The 16599-nt window shown below is 34.7% G+C and overlaps 1 protein-coding gene across 8 annotated transcripts in view; it reads left to right on the plus strand.

Annotated features, from left to right (window-relative positions):
- ATAD2B (ATPase family AAA domain containing 2B) overlaps positions 1 to 16599 on the plus strand; it is a 139101-nt gene that overhangs the window by 72200 nt on the left and 50302 nt on the right. For all 8 annotated transcript variants that reach the window (XM_044926199.2, XM_044926198.2, XM_006050618.4 and 5 more), the window contains one exon: positions 7565 to 7751. In XM_044926199.2, coding sequence (XP_044782134.1) covers positions 7565 to 7751 — 187 coding nt within the window. The remainder of the gene's footprint in view (positions 1 to 7564; positions 7752 to 16599) is intronic.

Here is a 16599-nt window from a genome sequence, read left to right on the forward strand (position 1 = left end):
TAATTCTGAAAAATTTATATTGCGCTTTTGTTTTTGTGTGGTAGTAATTTGGCTTATTGGTCAACTAAAGATATTTTTCCGTAAACTGATTGTGGGATTCTTTTTTTTTTAAGTAGGGTAGAAGGAAGGGTTATCTTTAGAAAGTCAATCCATGTCCCCAGTATTCTTGCTTTTTAGTTCAACTGAACAGAAATGAAATATTTACTGTGATCTAGAGTATTTTGATTGTAAGAAGTTTCACATGATAATTTAGGACTCTAGGGTACTAAAGAGATTTTGAGTTAGAAATTGCTTAGTAATTAAATCAATAACTTTCTGATTGTCCAAAACCTCATTAGTTTACACTCTCTAATTTAGATTTTATGTTTTTTCTATCTACCTTTACTTATAGTAAAGCAGCTTTTGCTATACACTTCAATAGGTAAACAATTTTAGTGCTAATGTAATTTTAAAGTAAGAGATTAAATAGTTTTCACATAGTGACAGCATCATCACTTGCATTTACATAATTACCAGGATAGTTGAAGAACCATATGCTCCAGTCAGGTAGGTCTAATAGGACTTCTATTAGAAGACATTGTGTGTACTTTTTAAAGTAATGTTTCTTTAGAGAGATTTTAAATGAATTTAAGTCTTCAACATTAATGAAGTTTCTCTCATGTAGATTTTGGTGAAATGTTAATTTGATTATTTGCATTGATAACCCTTCCTTGTTTTTCAGTTTTTAAAATGAGACTAAATCACTTTAATTTACTCTTTAACAGCAAACGATCCTGTTAGAAACTTTTGTATTCTACTGGCAGAGTCTTTCTTTTATGCCCTCTGGGAAGTTTTCTTACACTATTTTAGTAATTTTACAAATCTGTTTATTAAGGGAAAACCAAATGATCATTTTTTTCTGACTTTCACCTGGTTAGCTGTGCGTGTGCTATTTGTTTTAACAGTTTTAGTTGTTTGAATTTGAAATACATAGTAGAAGCCAAGAAACTATCAAAAGACAAGTTTTTAAATTTTATATTAAGAACATTCTGTCCCTGACTTAATATATGTCAGTGCCATGGTTTATTTTGTTTGATTTAGCCTTTCTGAAGAAATTGCTCTTTTGCATAAGCTTTTCCAATTCATTGATTTGACTTTGATTTCATAGTGAGACAGCTGTATCCTAGGATGAACTTTTTAAAGAGATGTTTTGATAAAATTTGTTTATTTACTCATTCTGCCATTTTTTTTTTTAAACCCTGTGCCAGGCACTGTACTAGGTGCTGGAAACATGAATAAGATATAGTTCTTATTCTGGAAAAGTTCTTCTTCTTGTGGTTGACAAACATTAGGATATGGCTGGTGTTTTGAAAACAGATCTAACAGGTTTGCATAGGGAAGTCCAGAAATGCTTCACAGAAGAAATGGTGACCGTTGCTGTCCCTTTGAGTATAAGGGTTAGCATTTGTTGCTTATTACAAACTAGACATGTGGTAGGTGTATAAAGCTGGGGCTTCATATATGGTAATACATATAGGCCTCTCAACAGTCATTTAGCATTTGTGGTATCATCATTTTATAGATGAGGAAACTGATGTACAAAGAAGTTAAGTAAATTGCCCATGATCATGCTGCTAGCAGGGGGCAGACTTGGTACTGTTTGTTTCCTGGGATCATACTCCTTCTGTTGTACTATGTGGTTTCCAAATTGATTTCTAAGCTTAATAGGTTTTTCTGGGTAGGTTGGACAATATGATTTTTCACACTTTCCCAGAAGTATTTACCTTAGAATATAAGCCTTTAATAAGAGTTGCGCATGTATTTTGTTTTTGTTGATTTGGTTTGGTTTGGCTTTTTTGTTTGAGCAACATGTGTTAGCATGCCAGATTAATACAGAAAAGATGCTGGACAAGTAGAAAGCATGACTTGAATGCTGGTGTCAGTAACGCTAGCTCAGGCATTGATGGTGAGTTTCTGTTTCTGGATTAGTTTCCTAAAACTGTTGAAATCTTTTCTTTATATTTACGATGAAATAGAAGTCAAAGTATTTAAGGCCTATCAATCTGGTAAAGAACCCTTATGATGGAAAATAAGTTTTCTTTCTTACTGTATATTACCATAAAGGGATTAGAAACAGAACTTTCTGAGGTTCTCCAAATGAAAATAGCTTTGTTTTTTCTGATTAGAAAGATGATATACTCTGTAGAGAATTCAAGTAAAAAAGAGGTTAAAGAAGAAAGTAAAATTAAAGCCCAAGCACCTGAAGGTAATATTTGTTAACATTTTGGTGACCACACTTTGGTATTCTTGCTATCCATATAGACAGACCCATGTATTACTTTATATAATTTATATTCTCCTGTAAGACTTTTAATGTGACTTGCCTTTCCCTCCTAACTATGTTAGGAATTTTATTTTATGTCAATATATGTCTAATGTCATTATTTTAAAACAGTAACTGCATAGTAGTTTTTAAATGTTTCACAGTTTATAATAACCTTATTGATAGAAATGGAAGTTTCCACTTTTCCTATTTTATAAACAGTACTTATTTATGATAGACATCTCTCTAAGTATATATCTTTATACCATTTTCTGATGCAGACCTTAGGGAAGATTTTAAAAACTGATGCTGTGGTCAAAGTGTATATATGTTTAAAAATCTGATAGAGGTTGTTAAATTGCCTTCCAGAAAGGTTGTACCAATTTATATTTCATCACTAATGTATGAAAGGGTTATGTTTCTATTCCCTTTTCATTTCTGAGCACTATTTGTCTTTTAAAATCTTCACCAACTAGATAGATGAAAATAATACCTTTTTATGTATATGAACCATTCATTCTTTCATGTAGTGTTTCACTCCTGTGGATCTTTTGTCAAAGTGCTTATTGTGTGCCAGATGTTGCTCCAGGTAATTGGATCCATGTTAAGATGCCTGCCCTTATTCAACTTACATTTTAGATGGAGACAGACAGTAAAACAGTCAGCGTGCTAGATGAAATGTTAGAAGATAACTACTGTGGGAAAAAATGTAGAGACCACTCAGAGATAAGGGAATCTTTGGGAGTAGAATGCATTACAGAATATCCTTGGATATATTACATTTTGGCATATATTTGCCATATTTAATTTCAGAAAGTTGTGCTTTTTTCCATTCTCACTATTCATGAGAATACCAATTTTCCCACCATCTACTTACTAATAAGAGTATTATAATCTTCAGTTTACCAATCTAATAGATAAATGATGTTTCTGAATATTTTCATTATTTGTCACCTTTGATAGTAACTACCAGATCTTTCTCAAGCCTCCATCACTTTTGGGTTTTAAGCTTTGTCCAGCTGCCTGTCACCCTAAGTTGTGTCACAGATCTTTCAGTGTGTGCTTGCTTGTGTCTCTCCTTCTCTTCCCATCAGTCCTCTGAGCTACTATCCATTCCGTTGTCCTGACTGAAATTGGATGCCATTCTCAACTCTTTCTCTTTCTTCCCGTCTATATCCAGTAAATGACCCAGTCCTATAGATTTTTCTTACTAAATAAGTCTAATCTCAAGCTCTTCCTTCTACCTCCTCTGCTAGTATTCTTGTCTACACTGTTATTAACATCTCATGCCTGAGTTATTATATAGCATACCTCTAACTGGTCATCTTTCCTACTGTTTGCTGCTGCTGCTGCTGCTAAGTCGCTTCAGTTGTGTCCAACTCTGTGACCCCATAGATGGCAGCCCATCAGGCTCCCCTGTCCCTGGGATTCTCCAGGCAAGAGTACTGGAGGGGGTTGCCATTTCCTTCTCCAATGCATGAAAGTGAAAAGTGAAAGTGAAGTCGCTCAGTTGTGTCAGACTCTTTGTGACCCCACGGACTGCAGCCTTCCAGGCTCCTCCGTCCATGGGATTTTCCAGGCAAGAGTACTGGAGTGGGGTGCCATTGCCTTCTCTAATCTTTACCCCTGCTGCTGCTGCTGCTAAGTTGCTTCAGTCATGTCCGACTCTGTGCGACCCCATAGACAGAAGCCCACCAGGCTCCCCGGTCCCTGGGATTCTCCAGGCAAGAACACTGGAGTGGGTTGCCATTTCCTTCTCCAATGCAGGAAAGTGAAGAGTGAAAGGGAAGTCACTCAGTTGTGTCCGACTCTTAGCGACCCCATGGACTGCAGCCTACCAGGCTCCTCTGTCCATGGGATTTTCCAGGCAAGAGTACTGGCTGGAGTGGGGTGCCATTGCCTTCTCCGATCTTTACCCCTACATTTTCCTAAAACCTTGAAAGAAGCTGGCTGTAATGAACTATATCCACTACCCCAAAGGGCCAAGAGACTTTTTTGGCCTCTGTTCATTTGTACATCCTGTTTGTATTTCTTGAAATTCATGCTTTCTGCCTTTGATCTGTTGGATTTTTGTGCTTCCGTAACGCTTTTTCAGGAAAGTTTGCTGTGAGTCTCTAATAGCACCATGTACTCAAAAGTTGTTGCTTATTAATTTATTTCCTTTTTCCAATAAATACACTGAGTCATGAGCTCTGTAGTAACAGTGTATTGGTGGATACTTTGGGCCAAGGCATTCAACATAGGAAGTAGTCAAAAATTGTTAAATGAATGATCATTTTTAAAAAGTTACTTCTATTTTCTTTTTGAATTGTTTACGTCCTTTGTATAAGAAGGTATTTTTGGTTAAAATACTGTGCATATAAGCTCTTTATGCGTTAAAACCAGTCCTGTTAATGGCAAATTTAATTATCTTATTTGATTGTTTGCTCTTTGGTTCAGATTGTAATTTTTTAAAATTTATTGAAGAATAATTGCTTTACAGAATTTTGTTGTTTTCTGTCAAACCTCAACATCAATCAGCCATAGGCACACATATATCCCTTCGCTTTTGAATTAATCTCCCATCGCCCACCCCATCCCACCCCTCTAGATTGATACAGAGCCCCTGTTTGAGTTTCTTGAGCTATACAACAAATTCCTGTTGGCTATCCATTTTACATGTGGTAATGTAAGTTTCCATGTTTCTCTTTCCATACATCTCACCCTCTCCTCCCCTCTCCTGAAGTCCCTAAGTCTGTTCTCTATGCTTGTTTCTCCATTGCTGCCCTGTACATAAATTCTTCAGTACCACTTTTCTAGATTCCATATATATGCATTAGAATACAATATTTATCTTCCTCTTTCTGACTCACTTCACTCTGTATAATAGGTTCTAAGTTCATCCACCTCATCAGAACTGACTCAAATGCATTCCTTTTTATGACTGAGTAATATTCCATTGTGTATATACCACAACTTCTTTATCCATTTATCTGTCCATGGACATCTAGGTTGCATCTATGTTCTAGCTATTGTAAATAGTGCTGCAATGAACAATGGGATACATGTGTCTTTTTCAGTTTTGGTTTCCTCAAGGTATATGCATAGGAGTGGGATTGCTGGGTCATATAGAGGTTTTAGTCCTAGTTTTTAAAGGAATCTCCATACCATCTTCCATAGTGGCTGTATCAGTTTACATTCCCACCAACAGTGCAAGAGCCTTTCCTTTTCTCCACACCCTCCCCAGCATTTATTGTTTGTAGACTTTTTGATAATGGCCATTCTGACCAGTGTGAGGTGATGTCTGATTGTAGTTCAGATGTAATTTTTGAATAACAAATGTTTTTATATTTTTATGAATTAAAAATACATGAATCTTTTGTTTTTTTTGCTTCTATGTTAGAATTCATTTTGTTCTGTGAAATGAGGATCTGTATCCTTCCTATTTTAAAACAATATTTGTGTTATGGTTCATCTTTGTTCCATTTATCTTTATGCTTATTATCTTATATAAAATTTTTTCAATTACTGTGATTTGTTTTCTGGGCTGCTATTAAGTTCCACTGATCAGGGTTTCTTTTCTCTGGTGTATTATACATTCTGTTATTCTGTTCTGTAATATGTGTCAGTATAAAGTAAGGCATATCTTAACGTACTGTTTTAGAACCTGGGCTTTGCAGTTATATGGACACTGAGTTGTGTAATCGTATAGCAAACTTCTCTGAGCCTTGGGTTCGTTACTATTTAGTAAGAGGAGACTTATGTATTTCATAGAATTGTTATGAAAATTAAACAAGAAATCTGTATGAAGTTCTAGTTACTAAAATAGGCTTAAATGTGCTGAAATTGAAGCTTGCACACTTTTCCACTTGATATTTTTACTTGATTATTTATTTAATAATGATTATGTATTTAATAATGTTGCAAGGAAGTTTTAAATCTCCCTCCTGCATCAAATTTTATTTTGGGATTTTTGATTTGCATTTATAAAAATCTGTAAAATAAAATACCATAAACTAACCATAGTTAACAATAGTGAAAGTGAAAGTTGCTCAGTCGTGTCCGACTCTTTGTGACCCCATGGACTATACAGTCACTGTAGAGTATTCTGTACAATCTACTGTATTCTATACAGTCCATGGAATTCTCCAGGCCAGAATACTGGAGTGGGTAGCCTTTGCCTTATAGTTAACAATAGCTAGGTGTAAATGCATAGAAAGATTTGACGTCTGTATTCAGGTCCATGATGTATTCCAAGTAGTTCTGCATCTCTCTTGTTTAGATTTTTTATTATTGTTTATGATTTGTATATTTAGTATTGTTTATCATTTGTATTTTTACAGTTGTGAATAGAATCTTCTTTCCTTCTTTATATTGGTTATTGATGGTGTTTAGGAAAATCTTTCAGTTTTTCTATTTCCATCTTCAGTCATTTTGTTGGTGGTAGGCTATGGCAGTGATTAGTTGATCCTCTTGGATTTTCTAGTGTATAATCATGTTCTTTACAAATAACAGTGTTTGTCCTATTTCTTTCCATTAGTTCCATATTAAAATTTGCTTTATTATTATTGCATTGCTTAGAATTTCCTGCATTATGTACAGTGATATTAGATAAACTTGCTTCATTTATCTTTTTAGTGGTGCTGTAGAATCTTGAAAATACAAGTTGATTTTGGTTTAATATGTTATCCTCAGTTGGCCTTTTCTGGTGTAGGGCTATAGATGTTATCTACTAAGTTAAGACCAGTTAGTTTTTATTGGCCTAGAAACAAAATTGCTGCCACTAAAGAAGTCCTACTTTTTTTTTTTTTCTATTTTAAAAATTGCAAAATACGTATGAAGTCTACCATTGATAAAGAAAGAAACCATTAATAAAGAAAGCCCTACATTTGGAATAATCTTTAGATGTATATCTTTGTTGGAGAAGTGGAATTCTTAACATTTGACCTTGGATAATTAATAAACTAGATCATACTTAGTATCTGAAGTATTTTCCAAGTTAATATATGTGGTATGAGAAGACGAATGCCCAGGTATTCTGACTTTCTTTCAGAATGGATTTTTATACTTTCATGTCTTTGTTGTTAATATGGTCAGAGAGATCAATATTTTAAAACTGTAATTAATGAAAAAATGATTCACTATACTTAAAAAGTGAGAGAGAAGAAAAAGCTCTATTAATTTGGTGTTATATTCTTTTATGTAAATATCTTCCTAATATTTCATCTTGATTTTCAGAGTGTATGGTTTTGAAATAATAATTATATCTTATGTGTATTGCAGGTCACCATATCATCAGCCAACCTCTTACAGGCCAAGGTTATTGCTGTCTGGAGAACGAGGCTCAGGTCAAACTTCTCACCTTGCTCCAGCACTTTTGCACACTTTAGAAAAATTCTCTGTGCATAGACTAGATCTCCCAGCACTTTATTCAGTTAGTGCCAAAACACCTGAAGAATCGTGCGCACAGGTAGGTTTGCACTATATCAGAGTACTCCCAACTTTCTTATTATTTATATCACAATAGTGTTTGATAGATAAATTTTTTTCAAAGAACAGTAATATAAATATTAACTTTTTGTTGGTTGTTAGCATTCTTATATTAAGGCAAAGGATCTTTTTGGTTTTTTAAAATGAGATCAGTTTTTCCCATGATACTTCATTTTTTTCTGAAATTTTAATAATCCTATTTCTTGTATTAAAGCTTTATTAAACAGTATAGAAAGGGAACTTCTTTTTGCCTTTTTTTGACCCTTTTTACAGAGACTCTTTAAGCTTCTGTCTGTACTTAAGAGCCTTAAGTAAGGGAGATAATATCAAGTTTGAGAAAGCCAAGATTTAAAATTAGTTTAGAAAACTGATAGCAATTTAAAAATTATATGTATTTGTTTTAATCAAGTGTCAATTTCAATCAATAATCAATTTTCCAATACTTTATCTTTGCTAGCTTATGAAGCAATTTGACGTTTTAATATATAACTGTGAATTTATTACAAGTGTGTCATGTTGGAACTAGGGGCTAAGGGAATAAGTTTTTTGAACCAAGGGACCATGTCTTCACCATTTCTGTGTCTCTGACACAGTGCCCACCTCATAGTAAGTACTCATTAAATGTTTGAGTGTCATCTTCTACTTTGACATTTAGCCTATTTTTAGAGATTAGACTCTCGAGTAGTAACACTTAAGAGCATTGCACACAGTTGTTGTTTTTTTTCCCCAATTATAGTTCATATATATTTAATGCATATACTATCTAACTGACAACCATTCTGCACCTTGTAGCAAGATGGATTTTTAAAAATAGTTCATAGTCAGTTCATTTCACTCACTCAGTCGTGTCCGATTCTTTGCAACCCCATGGACTGCAGCACGCCAGGCCTCCCTGTCCATCACCAACTCCCGGAGTTTACCCAAACTCATGTCCATTGAGTCAGTGATGCCATCCAACCGTCTCATCGTCTATCGTCCCCTTCTCCTCCCGCCTTCAATCTTTCCCAGCATCAGGGTCTTTTCAAATGAGTCAGCTCTTTGCATCATGTGGCCAATAGTGTCAGATTTATTTCTCTTTTACTTAACAGTTCTTTGGGTATGAACATCCTAGCAGTACTTCACTACTTATAAAGTCCTAATTAAAGGTTTTTTTTTCCCCCAAAACCCATGGCCTGACTAAAAAACTTTATACCAGTGATTTTCTCCAGGTTTTATACATTTAATTTATCCTGGCTGTTAGTGTTCTCCAGTAAGGTGGATTTACATGTTTGCTCATGTTTTTCTTTTTTAGTGAGACAAAATTATTATAGTTTCTATGCAAGTACGGGAATAACTCAGTACCATTTAAAATAAATCCAAGTGATTTACTAGGAAAATATAAATTAATAAGGTGACTTCAGAGGAGAGAGAATCTAAATAGACAGTAGTTGTGGAAGAAGAAATTGAGTGTCAACAAACACTGAGTCCAAACAATTTCATAGGTGAATTATTTTAATCTTAAAGGTTAAGATTATTTTGATGCTGGTTAAACTGTTCCAAAGCATAGTAGAAGAAGATGTGAAATCATAAAAAAGAATGGTGTTAAACCTTTGAAAGAAATACAAAGAAAATTGTAGACTAATCTCACTTAGACAGTGGTCATAAATATTCCAAATTTATCTAGTAGCACATCGAAAGAGTAATGTACTATTACTAAGGCATGCAAAATTGATTCAGTTAGATGTGGGGAAATATAAATATTGGAATGAACATATTGAAGTTAAAAATACTTGCCAATAAAACTACACAGTGCTATGAACAAAGATAAAGAATAAAAAGAGAGTATGGACACAAAAGGTGAAAAAAAAACAAACTCCAGAACCCAAAAATGTCAAAACCTAAATGAACCACCAGTTTCCTCTCAAAATACTTCTGGGAAGTAAGATGAAAGTGAAAGTTGCTCAGTTGTGTCCGACTCTTTGTGATCCCATGGACTATACAGTCCATGGCATTCTCCAGGCCAGAATACTGGAGTGGGTAGCCTTTCCCTTCTCCAGGAGATTTTCCCAACCCAGGTCTCCTGCATTGCAGGCAGATTCTTTACCAGCTGAGCCACAAGGGAAGCCCAAGAATACTGGAGTGGGTAGTCTATCCCTTCTCCAGCAGATCTTCCAGACCCAGGAATCGAACCAGGGTCTCCTGCATTGCAGGTGGATTCTTTACCAACTGAGCTATAAGGGAAGCCCTCTGGGAAGTAAGTATATTAAAATAAAGATAGAGCTACATGGCTCTGTGTGGACAAAAAAATTTTTTTTTTGCCAATGATATGATTGTAGTATTAACTAAAAAACTATTAGGGCCAATAAGAGAATTCTGTAAGGTGGATAATTTCAAAGTTAATGTTGAACTGCATGGGTCCACTTATAGACAGATATTCTTCAGCAGTAACTACAAAACGAAAAGGTCCGTGATTGGTTAAATCTGTGGATGTGGAGAAACTGCAACTCCAGAGGGCCTGACTATAAATTATACACAGATTAACCCCTGCCTGTTCAAGGGTCAACTGCATAATAAAAGGAGAGGTCCCATTTAAAATATTAATAGCAACTAATTTTACCTGGGAATTAATAGTTAATTTGTATGGCCTAAAAGAAGAAAGCTAAAAAGTCACTTGAGGACAGCTGTATAAGTGAAAAGGCATACCTCGTTTTTATTTACTATGATTCAAAGTGTAGACTCGAATCATATTGCACAGATTAAAATCACAGCGTATTTGTATTTTTTGTGGCCTTAGATAGGTTGCTTAACCTCTGTGAGCCTCAATTTTCTCATCTATGAAACAAAGATAATGGTACCACATAAGGTTATTTTGATTATTGAAACAAGCTCATCCAATAGTCTTGGCATACAGTACCCAACAATGACAGCTATCATCATGTTTATCTCTACTGCTACATACAGCTAGTGACTGGTAAGACTCAACATTGGAGAGCCATGAGTTCTTTTCTAAATTAATGTATAAATTAAGTACAATCCCAATAATAATCCCCCGCCCCCAAATTTAAGAGGAGACATTAAAAAAGGCTCTTTTTTTTCTCTAGAAAATAAATATGAGCATAGCAAGGACAATTCTAAAGGAGAAACTGTAATGAGATATCCCTACCAGATGTTTATAGATGTAGCAGAACTGTAATAATAAACTACTTGTACCTGTGCAGAAGTACACTGACAAACAATGGAACAAAAGTGAGAAATCATGCTTAGGCCTGTGTAGAAAGAGAATTTAGTGTCTGATGATGTTAAGTGTATGATGATGATGACATTTGATTTCTTAGAATATGTGTACTTTGTCACTCAGTCATGTCTGACTCTTGCGACCCAATAGACTATAGCCTGCCAGACTCCTCTGTCAGTGAGATTGTCCAGGCAAGAATACTGGAGTGGGTTGCCATTTCCTTCTCCAGGGTGTCTTCTCCAGCCAGGAATCAAACCCAGGTCTCTTGCATTGCAGGTAGACTCTACCGACTGAGTTACGAGGGAAGCTCTGTATCTTAGAATAGATGGATTATTTAATAAATAGTCTTAGAAAACTGGCTGGCTCTATGAAGGAAAAAGAAAAACTGAATTTTCTGCCTAAAATTTAGGCCCAGTAAATTCTAGATTGTTAATGGAACTATTAAAGTGTCAGGATAATTCACAAGGTCAGTATATTATCTTGGATATGAGAAAGTAATTTCAAAGCAATATATAGAAGCCAAGAAAAATAAGAACAAAATTGACTTTATAAAATTTTTAAATTACTCATGACAAAAAACTTTTCTTTAAATAAAATTAATAGATATAACCTGGTAAAGATTTGTATTTGCAACACATGTCAAGGACAATTTTCCTAGCTATACAAAAATATATTAAAATCAGGAAGAAGAAAGGATAACAACCTAATAAGAATTGGGAAAATAGGAGCATGCCATTTATAGGGAGAAAAAAGTGGCAAATGCAACCAATAAAATTTTGAAAAGATTCTTTGCCTTACCTATAAGTGGGAAAAAAGCATGTTAAAGCAGAAAGATACTATTTTAAACAACTATCGACTTGTGAAAATGAAAAGCTTGATAAACCTAATATTGGATATATGAGCACTCATACTTGGTGAGTGGAAATGTAAATTTATTTTTTGACCCAGGAAATTTACATTAAGAAACATTTCCTAAAGATATATTAGCTATAAGTATTCACTCTTGAATGTACAGGGGTATTCATCAAAGTATTGTATAGAATTAGCAAATAATAAGACAAAAAGAAGCAAGCTAAATGTCCTTTTTATGGTGGACTGGCTAAAAAGTATAGTAACAAATACTAAGAAGTCTAACAAGAGTGAGGTAAAAGATTTATATAGGCTGATGTGGAAAGATGAAGGAGATATTAGTGGTCTCCTTATTGTTAGATATTGTAAGTCAATTTAAGTATGATCTTTGTGTTAAAAACAAAAACAAAAAATATATGTCCATGTTTATATATAAGTAGAAATTTCATCCAAGAATTACCCTTCCCCCACAAAAAAAAACCTGTTAAATAATTGTTTTGGTTTGGGGGAAGAAATTTGGAGGATTAGGGGAATGAGTAAGCTTTGTCATTTTGGTTTACATTCTGCTATATAGTTTAGAATTTTTTTTTCTTTTTACTCGTGTATTTGAAAGTTTCAGGCAAACTGAAAGATAAAATCACTTTGAAGGTAGAACATTTTCAAAGTGAAGAGGGTATTCTCTGTCTGGTTAGTTGTTCCTTATGGCTAATGTATGTGTATATTCACAGTCATAATACTGGCTTCATGTTAGGTAAGGAAATCTTAGGAAATACGTAGTAAACTGTATGTTGATTTTATGGGATCCTTGGTTTTTTTTTTTCCTGAATCCTGCTTGGCATCATCGGGCTAAATTTGAATTCTAACCACATGTACTTTGGTCTCTTTCACATATCTTGGCTTTTGATACTTTTTTTTTCATGTTGGTGAGGAGGGTGGAGAGAAGTGTCACTTGGTAGTGGAAAACAACAAAACCCACTGCCTATTATTTGGGTTAGTTCCATTGCACCTAGTGGGTCAAGACAGCTCATCTTCTCTGCTTCCACCTATGAGCTTTTGGGTTGGAAGTGCTTCCTCTTCTTGAGTGACCAACACATGGATGTCTAATCTGCCCAGACACTGGTTCAATTTTATAGTCTTGGTAGCTGAAGCTCAGACTTTCTCTGAATATTGAGCAGAGACCACATAAACTGTCCCAGTTAATCCCTGACTTTGAATTTTAAGTGCATATTTTAATTTATTTATGATAATAAAACATACTACTGTCTTTTCCAGAAAACTCTTCAAAAATAGACTATTATATAATGAAACTGAGGAATTTTTTCTTAATTTGAGAAATTAAGAGATTGGCAAGCCTGGGTATAAGTAGGTAAAAAAGCCTTATGGAGAAAGAGTGTCTAACTGCCAAAATGCTGAGGAAAGAGAAACAAAAAAACCCTTTTCTCTATCCTTCTCTTGCCTATATTCACTTTCTTTTCTTCCCTTTTGGTTTACTTCTCTTGGTAGCTGGTCCTTCTGTAAACAAGATTATCTCTAAATAGATGTGGAATATAAGGGTTTGATCTGTGGCAAGTTATTCTGTGATTTTCTTTACCTCTTCCTCTGAGATGTGTAATGCAGATTAAATTGGGTTGTTTAATAGTGCAACATGAATGTGACAGGTAGTTTTAAAGGAAAGAAGTCTTGAATCAGCCTTTCGAGGTTTGTATTTATGTGTGTTAAGATGGAAGGAGCGGAAGAGCCCTACTTCATATTTCTTTATGCCATGGGGATCATGTTTAGTTTTATGCTTGTTCTTTAAAACATCCTCACACAAGCAGATATATGACAAAACTTTTTCTTCTTCTGAATGCCTCGGCTATTGATTAATCTTATCGGTTGCATGAGAAGTGGTAAAGGAGTTAGTTTCTGCTGTAGGGTTTTCTCATTGTTTTTTAAAGTTTAATGAGAATGAGAATCTCCTGGGGGTGCTTATTAAAATTTCTGATTCTCTGGCTCCAAACCCAGAGATTCTGATTCATGAAATTTGAGATGAGCCCAGAAACCTGCACTTTTAATGTGCATCCCAGTTGCTCCTATTTTAAGTTTTCAGTAAATAAACACTTAGAAATATAGTTTTAGCTCAGGGGTTCCTAACCCCAGGGCCACAGCTGGTACCAGTCTGTGGCCTGTTAGGAACCGGGCTGCACAGCAGGAGGTGAGTGAAATTTCATCTGTATTTACAGTTGCTCCCCATTGCTGGCATTACTGCCTCAGCTAAGCCTCTTGTCAGATCAGCAACTGCATAGTAAATGTAATGCACTTGAATCATCTCAATATCCACGGCCCACCGCCTCCCCTACCCCCCATGGAAAAATTGTGCCCAAAAAAAGTTTGAAAAAGAGTTGGGGACTGCTGTTTTTGCTGATTACTGGACAGTAGTTTGACATTTAAAACTGAAACAATTCCCAGAGTTCATAAAGTAGCTCTGTGTGTGAGCATGTCTGTATGTATTTTACTTAGCATTTCATAGTCTTCCAAAGACTCTGAGGGTAGGAGAATGGAAACTGATGTAGCCTGGAAGATTTGTGGTTGTCCCAGTCAGTTCACAAGTAATTGTTGAGCCCCTACAATGAGGCTGGAGATGTCAGTATCCACAGTAAAAGATTTACTGTGTTAACACTCTCTAAAAAATAAAAATAGCAGCTCTAATGAGGTGGACAAATCTAGACAAATTATACAGAGTGAAGTAAATCAGAAAGAGAAAGACAAATATTGTATATTAATGCATACATATGAAATCTAGAATGATGGTACTGATGAATCTATCTACAGGGCAGCAGTGGAGATACAGACATAGAGAACTTTCAGAAGCTGGGGGAGAAGGTGGAATGATTTGAGAGAGAAGCATTGAAACATAGAGATTACCATATGTAAAATAGATAGCCAGTGGGAATTTGCATATGATGCAGGGAACTCAAAGCTGGTGCTCTGTGACAACCTAGCCGGTGGAATGGGGAGGGAGGTGGGGGGAGGTTTAAGAGGGAGGAAACATATGTGTACCTATGGCTGATTCATGTTGTTGATGTGTGGCAGAACCATCACAGTATAGTAAAGTAATTATCCCCCAATTAAAAATAAAATGTTTTAAAAATAGCAACAACTGTGAGTCCCTTTTACTGACTTTTTCAGATGTATTTCTTTTCCCTCTTGTATCATTTCCATTGCTGACTTAGGAAAAAAGTGATTGATGAATGTGTTACTTAATTGTTTTCATTACTATCAAGGTATAATTGAATTGATAAAGCTTTGGAGTTTGGGTCCTGTATGTTGTTATGAGTAATTTCACATGGTCAGTAAGGTTTTTTGGAGGGTAAAAATTTTAGTATTTATTTTTCCCCAGAAAGAAATTACATCTGGAAATTCTCAGGGAAAATCTGTTTTGGTTATGTGGCATTAAGGAATTAATATACTTACCTATGTGTATACTTTGGATGCTGTTGTGTTTGTGAAAGAGGATTTCTGGGTTTCTCCATAACACTCTGTGTATGCTGGGGATACTCTTGTGTTTGTGTACATGGCTACACATCTGTGTTTTGCCATAGAATTTTTTTTTTTCCTTGGAGTTGTAAACAGATTAAATTATCCTGGCCCAAATTGTGTCACATTTACTGAAATTATTGAAGTTTTTAGCGATGAAAATATCTTCATTGCTAGAAAAGGAACTTGGGTGTTTTAATTTTCAAGAAATGTTGATTTGTATTAAACCCATTGTTCAGAAACTCTAGTATAGCTGTGTTTTTTAACAGGCTGATTTTATATGCTTGTAAAGAAATTGGGCTTTTAATTTCTTGAATCCTGAATCTTCAAACCTCAGGCAGTGCCTTATTTTCACAGAGATGCTCAAAATGGAATAAATGACATATATGGAAGAAAGTTATCCATAATGGAGACATAGTATTATTTTAACTTTTTTTTGATATCATGGTTTAAGGAATTAAACTTATTTAAATAGTACTTTTTAATTTTTATAAAAATTGAGAATAAATTAGCCCCCAAGAATTTTATTTTACTTATGTCTTATAATTTTAGTATATTCATAATATTGTAAAGTGACCAAGGCAAATTCTGAAAATTTATTGATGATACAAAGTTGTTTTTCTCATGTAGCCCCTTTTAGAAAAGCGAAAACTGTACTGGCTTGGAGCTTTCTGCTTCACGCACCTTTGCATTTAAAATTACTCTGGTTTTCAGTTTTTAAAGTGGCTTGTTATAGGCTGTATATTCTTAATTTTTTAAAGATACAGTAAATTTTCATGTACTGAAAGTTTTAATTTGGTATCTAGTGTACTGATTTGAAGTTTAGTTTTTGAACTAAGGACTCATAAATACAAGTGCAGTTTATATTGTTAGTGCTTCCTTGCATGAAAGGCCCAATTTTTGCCTTTTATATCATCAGTACTCGGAGAAAATAGTTTGTGGTTTTTTTTCAAATAAAGAAAAAAAAAAAGTTATATACAGGACTCTGATGTCTGGGAGAGGAAGAGGCCAGAAGTATATTGTTTAAAGAATCAAAATGAACATTCACATACACTGGTGTTCGTTCATTTATTTGTGCAAGAGTGCTGGTCATGTCAGAGGTATTTTGAAACGGTTGGTTCAGTAATTTGGCCTACTGTCTTTTTTTCTCTATAACAGTTTTTCTGTTTTCTACTACACCTTGCACATCCACCAATCCAAGACACCCTATAGGTGAGTATTTTTCTAGTTATCAAATGGCATCACTTGT

This window comes from Bubalus bubalis, chromosome 12, assembly GCF_019923935.1.
Source record: "Bubalus bubalis isolate 160015118507 breed Murrah chromosome 12, NDDB_SH_1, whole genome shotgun sequence".
In the NCBI taxonomy this organism is placed as follows: Eukaryota; Metazoa; Chordata; class Mammalia; order Artiodactyla; family Bovidae; genus Bubalus; species Bubalus bubalis.